The sequence below is a fragment of the Alligator sinensis genome, unplaced genomic scaffold, assembly GCF_000455745.1.
Source record: "Alligator sinensis unplaced genomic scaffold, ASM45574v1 scaffold165_2, whole genome shotgun sequence".
In the NCBI taxonomy this organism is placed as follows: Eukaryota; Metazoa; Chordata; order Crocodylia; family Alligatoridae; genus Alligator; species Alligator sinensis.
Window position 1 is genome coordinate 788,075 of NW_005841965.1, and position 8,544 is coordinate 796,618.

Below are 8,544 nucleotides of genomic sequence, written 5' to 3' on the forward strand. Positions count from 1 at the left end.
GAGGGTGCCTTCACTTAGTCTATGTTACTACATTTTCTTTTTTGGTTGATTTTGTGGGAAATCATGGCCAATGTCAGATTTCCTGGCATTTGTGAACAACACTGTTTTTTGTGATTTCTGTAAAATCCATTAAACTGTGATTTAAGTAGATACCCTAATTTTTAAGTGAAGTTTCTTCCACATATTATTAGTGTCTGCCATAATAAATCTATCCTGATCATTAGTTTTGACAGCCATTTCAGTGAAGTCAATGGATTGCTTGGGGAGTGAAGTGCTATGCATTGCTAACAAAAGAATGATATTCTGGACCTAAACATCATATATGCTTTTCACTTAGTGTATTTCTCATTTTTCCCAGTATTTGGAGTTAAGATTTAACAAGTCTGTCCGTTTTGTCGCAACATTCATCTACATATTGCAGACGGTAAGAAGCATTTTGTATAATTTGTATAGTTTGTGTGACTTTAGTTAATATCTTTTCTCAGTAGTATTACTAGACAGGGGCAAGAGGGGCACCAGTCCTATGTACCAACTTAAAGTGGGAGCCAGTATGGCTATCCCCCCGAGGTGTCTTTGTTATGGCAGTCACAGCACCGTGCCAAGCAGTATATCTGGGAGAGGGATAGAATGACACCCTCCCACAAGGATACTTTGCCATATTTTTCCTTTTTTTACATGCCTTAATTTTCCAATTGGGTGATTAATTTAGGCACAGAGTACCAGATCCAAATGACTCTCCATATTAATCTCCTGTCAAAGAATTAAATCAACAGAATAAGGCATTTAAGATCGCTATACAGATAGTGGAGATCACCTGCTTAAAAAGAGCAACCCAGATTTCTCAGCTATACGTGCCTCCTTGCTGGCTTCTAATAGGGGCACAATGTTCAGATGTGGATCTAAACTCCAAGCCCTCTTTGGAGGTTGGCTGACCAAATTAGGGCAAGAAATAAGGTGCTTCTGCCACTGTGAATCACCAAGAAGATGCACAACGTGCACTGAGAGTTTATTTAATTCAGTGCCGATTGCAGCATCCACAAGTTTTTTTCACAACTATCTTATGACTGGAGCACTCAGGAAATGGGAGATCTGTTACAGACATTTCCCAAACACAAGGGGACTCCCATTTCCCAGGAGAGAGCCCTAAACACGAAGCTATAGAATTATTTTGTGGAGAGGAGGCTTATTCTCCTCTCCTCCATTTGAAACTAGGCTACTGATCAGCCCCAAACAATTGGGGGAATCCTTGTCTATGCCATGGCCTCTTTGTGCCACTCTAATGCAACAAAAGAAAAACAAAAATGAAATACCTACCTTAAGGAGAAGTATTCTGTGGGTGCATCTACATGTGAAATTAGTGTGACACAAACGCTGTCGCAGTTCATTCCCGAGTTTATTGTTCCTAGGAGCAGAGTTTACATATGAGCCTGGGACCATAGCATGTTGAGCTGGGAAAGCACAGCCTTGGCTAGCAGGGAGCCCTGGGGATCAGCTTATGAACCCAGGGCTACCCCAACCTGGTTCAACAGGCTGTGGAGGGGATGACTGGGGCACAAGGGTGCTCCAGTGTGGGGCTAGCCAGCAAGTAGCCCCCACACTGAAGCACTCTCCTGCCCCAGCCAGCCCTGTCAGCATCTATATGTGCATTGCTGTGGAGTAAAAAAACTCTGCTGGAGGATAGTACTTGTGATTACAAGTACTAACCTGTGGCAGAGTTAATTAGTTTACTCTGTCCTAGTAGCATAGTACATGTAGAAGCTGAGACTTTACTGCAGAGCTAATTAGGCCATGCCACAGTAAATGTCTCATGTAGATGTACCCACTGGCTAGCTGGTCCCTAAAGGTCCTGCCCCCACCCACATACAGTAATATCTCTGTCTTATAGATAGGGAAGCTGAGGCAGGGAGAGATACTTGGCTGAGATCACAAAAGGAGTCATTGCAATATACAAGATACAGCTTCAAATAAATCAAAAGATTAAAAACAAATAGTGACAGCAAATTATTTTAATTGCATATAGAGGAAAATGAATGCGGATATTATGATGTATGCGTTTAATATTTAATTTTCTTGGTTATTTACATTAATTGAATTCAAATAGCCTTAGCAATTGATTTAAATATTTTGCTTTTCTTTTCTTTGTCAGTGTTCTTGTCTAAACAGCGTGTATTGTGTGTGTGTGCATTATATGTGCATAGAAGTGTTCAGGTAGCCAGTTATGGTAGTGTGAGTTTACTAAGTTATTTCTACATCACTGAGTGTTTTTAAAGGCTATATATTACTGGCTGCTACCTTTTCTATCTGATTGATATTTTATGGCACATAAGCATTACAAAAATGGATGCATTAAAAACATTTCGATAAATGCAGTTGATATTTCCTTAAGTATGGAATTAAAAATAGCAATGGGTTTCTGATTTGTAGAAGCTAGGCACCTTAAACTTGTAGAATTTAGAATACTTTTAATTTGAAGACTGATCCAAACTTTCCAAAGAGACTGCAGATCTAATGTTTTGCTTCAGGGCCCCCTGTAATTGGGAGCTTTTGCTCTGAATTTTTAAGTTACCTTTTCACTTTTGCAGATCCTCTACACAGGAGTGGTGGTTTATGCTCCAGCACTGGCTCTCAACCAAGGTGAGTTTCCAGTCCAAAGCACATGGCTGCACCAATCAACCATGTCACTGCCCAAGCAAAATAACTGAAGCAGACAGATTTAGAAAAAAAGAAACAAACAAAACAAAACAAAAACCTACACATGTAAAAGTTTCTGTGCCTTCACTTTGGTATTTCTACATTTCTTACTCTCCATCTTCCTCATTCATGTCAGTACATTGGCAAGGGTCTACCATTAACCAAGTCTATTTTTCTTTATACTTAAGGAGTTACCTGAGGGGATGAGTCCTGAATTCATGCATCTCAGTATCCTGAAAAAGTGCATTGTACAAAGTGATGATCTAAAACCGTATTGTGTACTTTGATTGTTTTCTCTCCTGCCTACCTTATACTGCTGTCATCTTTAATCTCCACTGGATAAAGCTGATACATTTTTTTCACTGAAAACATTACAGTTCTCTGGTTGGAATTAGGAAGATGAAAGACTAAGGCTAGTGTGTCTGATAAAATGGGTGGCAATTCTTTTTTGGTAGTACTAATCCGTGTAGACTAAAAAGGGGTTGCAACCTTTTAACTTAGATCTTCATGACTGTCTTAAAAAATCCTACAATGTTTTCTGTAAGATAACTCATTCATTTTCCTGTTAAACTAACTTCAGTATCTTATAGCTGTAGCTAGACATGTTCTTCTTTACTTTTTGTGCTAAAACTACTATAAAGCCATCAACCTCCCAGTTTGATGAATGATGTAGCATACTATCTTACTTGATAGGTAGAAAAGAATCCTATCGCTGCCTGAAGCAGCTGTCTGTGATCTCAGTCCACCCCAACCAGAATGAGAGGAGTTGGAGAAAATCAAGCAAAATAGAGAGTGGAAACTAGTTACTCTTCTTCTTTGACTAGAATTTTGTTGACATTGATAATTTTGAAGAAAAAATAAGACAAAACTCATCCCTTAGGGTGAGAGAGAAAGAAGGCATTGCTGTAAAACAATTGTATGCTTAATTCTATCAAAAATATGAGATTTTTGTGTGTCTCATGAGGACAATTTTGATTTGGCCTTACATCATTATGCATTTTAATTATTACCCTCACACACTTGAGATGCAATTAGTCACAATTTGCATGAAGGCAGCAAAATGAAACCAAGAAGGCAAAACAACAGCCATTAATGTCCAGAAACCCTTATCATCTAGTGGAGTTCCCAGTAGAAATAAAAAAAAATTAAATTAATAGTTACTCAAGTCCAGGAACAATGATTAACTATTCTGTTACCTTCCAGATGACTGGGACTTGTTTTTTTTTTACTACTAATTTGATTTATTTCTGTGCCACAGTGACTGGATTTCACCTTTGGGGCTCTGTATTTGCAACAGGAATTGTCTGCACGTTCTACTGCACTCTGGTATGCAACTAGCACAGCTGAAATGCTTAAATATCTGATAAAGGCTAGACTTATTGTTATGAAAAATAGTAATTGAAAACAGGGTTTCCAATAGTAGTTTGAATAACTGGTTTGCATTTATAAATACAAATGTTGGAAAACTGTTTCAAAATCTTAGGTCTATTTTTGTAATTTTTACAGGGGAAAAATAGCTTTATAGCCTTCTTCATACTGTGTATGTTCCAAGATTTAAATCAGATAACTTCAGGCCAAGGATAAAATTCTTTAGTTTAGATAAGGAAGTGATACACTTTCATTCCACATGAAAGCTTCCAAAAAGAAGAGAAATATTTCACTCTCTGAATGTGTTTGTCAGCCTACAGTTTACAGAAAGGAAGAAACAAATCATTTCCTAGTGTAACTCCAGTTAAAGCCTAGAGGGATAGAACCTAGGATGAACTGGTCCCACTGATTATGAGCCTTACAGTGAAAGCACTGTAAAATACTGGTAATAATAGTTTGAAACAGATTAGCAAAGTGGTCAGCAACTTTTTCCAGCAGCAGACCAAAATGGCCCAGTTCATATTGGAGATGGTCAGCACTAAGACCCAGCTTTTGCTGTTTCTGCCCCCTATAGCTTTTCCCCATTGATCAGCTGCAGAAAAGCTTTCCAGTACCTGACATCCAACTACAGAGCAGTGCTAGCAAAATTCCTGCCACCAAATACTGACAAAACCTTAGGTCTGCAGGCTAGACCTAATGTGGGAAGGGGTAGGGGGGCAGGAAGGAGGACAGGGGAAGATACATTGCTGCAGACCACCAACCCATGGATTTGAGTCACTTGACTCTTTGGGGAGTCATTGAGCAATGGTCAATGATCACCAGGTGTGAGATGATAGCAGGAGGCAGAGCAGGTAAGAGGTAAGCTGGCAGTCATAATTTGCTATGGTTTTCTTCAAGCACTATGAGACTAAAATCTTGAGAGTGGCCACAAGGGGGAACCCTGAAGTGGCCTCATAGGATTATTTTTGGAGATGGAGCATCTGAGCAGGAGCGGAGGAGAAGGCATACTTGAGGACATCCCAGCTAGGACACATTGTCATCATGATCCATCTCTTTGTACCTCATTTTCTGATATGTAATCTAATACACCCTTTTGGAGAATTGGAATGAAACTCTTCAGGGCAGAGATTACCTCTAGGTGTATAGCAATTTATGGAATAAGGTTCTCAGCTCATTGGGAGCTCTACATACTATGATACTGAAAATAAAAAAAAAGAATATAAACATGCTACTTCTTATAATTTTAGGGAGGATTAAAAGCTGTTGTCTGGACAGATGCATTTCAATTTGTTGTCATGGTGCTTGGTTTTTTAACGGTTCTGATTCAAGGAACTCTTTTGAACGGTGGACCTAGCATGATTTGGGAAAGAGCAAACAACGGATCCCGGCTAACCATATTTGAGTAAGCACAACATAAAACTTTGCTGGTCTATCTTTTATCTCTTTTCCATGTTTAAGACTGGAGTTGCTATACACTAGTCTTTAGGAGTTAGTGAGCTGTAGGTATTCAAGCTCTGTTTAGGTCAATCAGCTTTTGAGCTGCTATACAAATTCCCTATATTATTGAGAGAAATCCTGTCCTCATTGAATTCAAAGGGAGGGTTGCACATTTGTATGTCTGTACTTGCCACTAGGGGTGTGTGAAATGGGCTGTATTCGATTTGCATTCGGCCCAAATTGGGGACAGTGATTCAATTAATTGATTTGAATCACTGTCCCCGATTCGATTTAGCTAAATCTGAATCTGAAAGTTCAGTGCTGGTTTGGTGAATCAGCAATTCGGCCAGCTTTAAATGTTTTTTCTACATATCTCGAGGTACCAGGAGCAACTTGTGAAAGCTGTTTTGGTGGGGCAGATGAAGCACCCCAAAGGAGCATGGGGTGGGGTGGGGAATGCTCAGCAGTGAACCCAGAAATACTTCCAGTCCACTGGGGAGCGCACTGGGCCCCACCCTGCACCTCCCTGGATTGGTGATCAGCTGCAGAGGGACCCTGGGTTTCCCCCGAGACCCAGGAGGCACCAGTCACCAAGCCAGAGGAGCCGGGGCAGGGGGCCTAGTGTGCTCTCCGGCAGACCTGGAAGCGGACTGGAAGTGCTTCTGGTCCACTTCTGTGTCTGCTGCTGAGTGCACTAGGGACCCTTCATGTTCCTGTGGGACACTCTATCCACCCCACCATTGCAGCATTCATGAGCCCTCTGGTACCTTGAGGTATGTAGAAAAAACATTTAAAGCTGTGTCTGTATCACTGAATCTTTCTGAATCTCTCCAAATTGATTTGGAGGGTTCTGATTCAATTCAGAGAGATTAAATGTTCTCCTTATTTGATTCGGATTAGGAGATTTGGCCACTGAATCAGGCCAAATCTCTGCTGAATTCAATCAGGGACCAAAGCTTTGCACATCCCTATTTGTCTTGCCATGGACCTTATTCTAGCACGCCCACTCCTCTGACCTCATTTACATGTCCTTTCATTCTCCATTTATGAAAGCATCACTTTGTATTAAGTATACTTATCCATGTAGCTATTACTGCTGCCCTGCTGTGATGAATAGGCCTGTCACTGATGAACATTTATACCAGTGATTAAAGAGGTCATTTATCGCAGTAAGGCACTGGTAGAAACTAGTACAAGCTATCAGGCAGCTTTTAAAAACCCTACCAAATGTGGTATTTTATCAACAATGGTTACTGAGTTTAAAATCAATACAGCACAAAAGACAAGGATATTTAAAATAAAAATAAATGTAACTTTAACTCTACTGGTTAAAATAAAATTACAAGGTTTATGAAGCCTCATCATAAGCTAATTATCAGTCAAGCTCAGGAATAAATTTATCCTTACGGGATAATATATAATAACATGACTATAGTAATTTGGTAAATTGAAGGGACTTTTGTCTGAGGTATATTAAGTGGCATCATCCCTTTCTGGGAACCAAATACCAGATGAGGTAGATATTTAGTCTGTTCTGTTGAGATATATATAAGAGTTGGAATTTGAGCATAGTACACTCCGTAAATTTGAATTTATTAATTTACTAGTGATTACACCTGTGGTGACTAGTTCAAGACCATTATAAGTTACCTTTCTCACACTGAGATAAATTCCTGTATATCCAGTATAACATTGTGATTAGAAATTCTCTTTAATATTGAGTAAATAAACACATGTAGGCTTTGCTGCTTAATGACAACCTTGTTCTCTATATAAGCCAGTGATTGTCAACTGAGGTGCCATTGCACCCTGAGGTGCTGTGAGATCCTTCTAAAAATGCCATATTTTGCTGCTCAATATTAGTACCAGAAGGTATTTAAAACACCTATATAAAATTCACAAGATAAACCCAGAGATTTCAAATAGGAACCCACAGCATCAAAAACATTCTGACCTTTGTAGTGTTTCTGAGCTCTTTGCAACAGAATTGCTTTATTACTTTTCCATAGTCAATAAATGAATGAAAGATAAGAGCTGGTACTTTCTGAGGGGTGTCTTGAGTCTAATGAGGTTGAGAACCACTGGTGTAAATTATACAGCATAGGATCTATCTATAAATCATACATATCTGCAGAATCAAACATGATATCTCTCAAAGCTCAGGAGTTGTTTGGAACTCATACTCTATCTTTATTCTACGTCAATAATATATTAAGCATGTGGAAATGAATTACTTTTCTCTCTGTCTTGTAGCTTTGATGTAGATCCCTTAAGACGACATACTTTTTGGACAATTGCAATTGGAGGAACCTTTACATGGTTAGGAATCTATGGAGTTAATCAGTCCACTATGCAGAGATGCATTTCCTGCAGATCAGAAAAACAAGCTAAATTGTAAGTTGTTTAGTATCCCATAATCAAATACAGTGCACTTTAATTCCAACTTTTCTTCTTTGGGGCCATACTAATCATTTTGTTCATTATATCTTAAGATATACAGGGATCTCAGTATGGAACCATTGACCATTTAACCCTTGCACCTGTGGCTCTGGAACTGATTACGTTTTTCTATCACAAATTTTGATAGTAAGCAATGTGCAGGTAACACACGTAAACATTCATGCAAAATCAATTTTTAATTCACATACACAGGTATTAGTAGAAAAAGTGCATCTATACTCATGTCTAGATCTGTCCAGATCTCAAGTGTCCAGATCTCAAATGTCAAACTGTCCAGATCTCAAATGTCCAGATCTCAAATGTCAAACAAGCAGCAAAAGAAAGTTCAAAAAGAATTTAAAATATATTATTGTTCAAAAAGATGATATTATTTTAAAAATCAAGTACATTCAAGGAAAGCAAAATCTTCTTCCAGAGATTCTGCAGCTAGAAAGAGTTGAAGTTCCTTATGAATTATTTCTACAAATTATTCATGCAGCTTGAGACATGATGCTCACTCTTTGATATAAGCACCCTTACCTTTGAAGATCTGCTCATGGATTGTTCTCCATTAATGGAAAATTATCAGTGTCTTTCAAGTACAGGAAT

The 8,544-nt window shown here is 38.8% G+C and overlaps 1 protein-coding gene and 1 long non-coding RNA gene across 2 annotated transcripts in view; one reads left to right on the forward strand and one right to left on the reverse strand.

Moving 5' to 3' along the window:
* Positions 1-8,544, reverse strand: part of LOC102382869 — a 172,035-nt gene that overhangs the window by 139,466 nt on the left and 24,025 nt on the right. The window lies entirely within an intron of this gene.
* The window catches only part of SLC5A12 (solute carrier family 5 member 12), a 28,883-nt gene that overhangs the window by 2,468 nt on the left and 17,871 nt on the right, over positions 1-8,544 (forward strand). Inside the window, exons 2-6 of the mRNA XM_025200380.1 lie at positions 359-424; positions 2,583-2,634; positions 3,950-4,017; positions 5,307-5,461; positions 7,750-7,890. Coding sequence (XP_025056165.1) covers positions 359-424; positions 2,583-2,634; positions 3,950-4,017; positions 5,307-5,461; positions 7,750-7,890 — 482 coding nt within the window. The remainder of the gene's footprint in view (positions 1-358; positions 425-2,582; positions 2,635-3,949; positions 4,018-5,306; positions 5,462-7,749; positions 7,891-8,544) is intronic.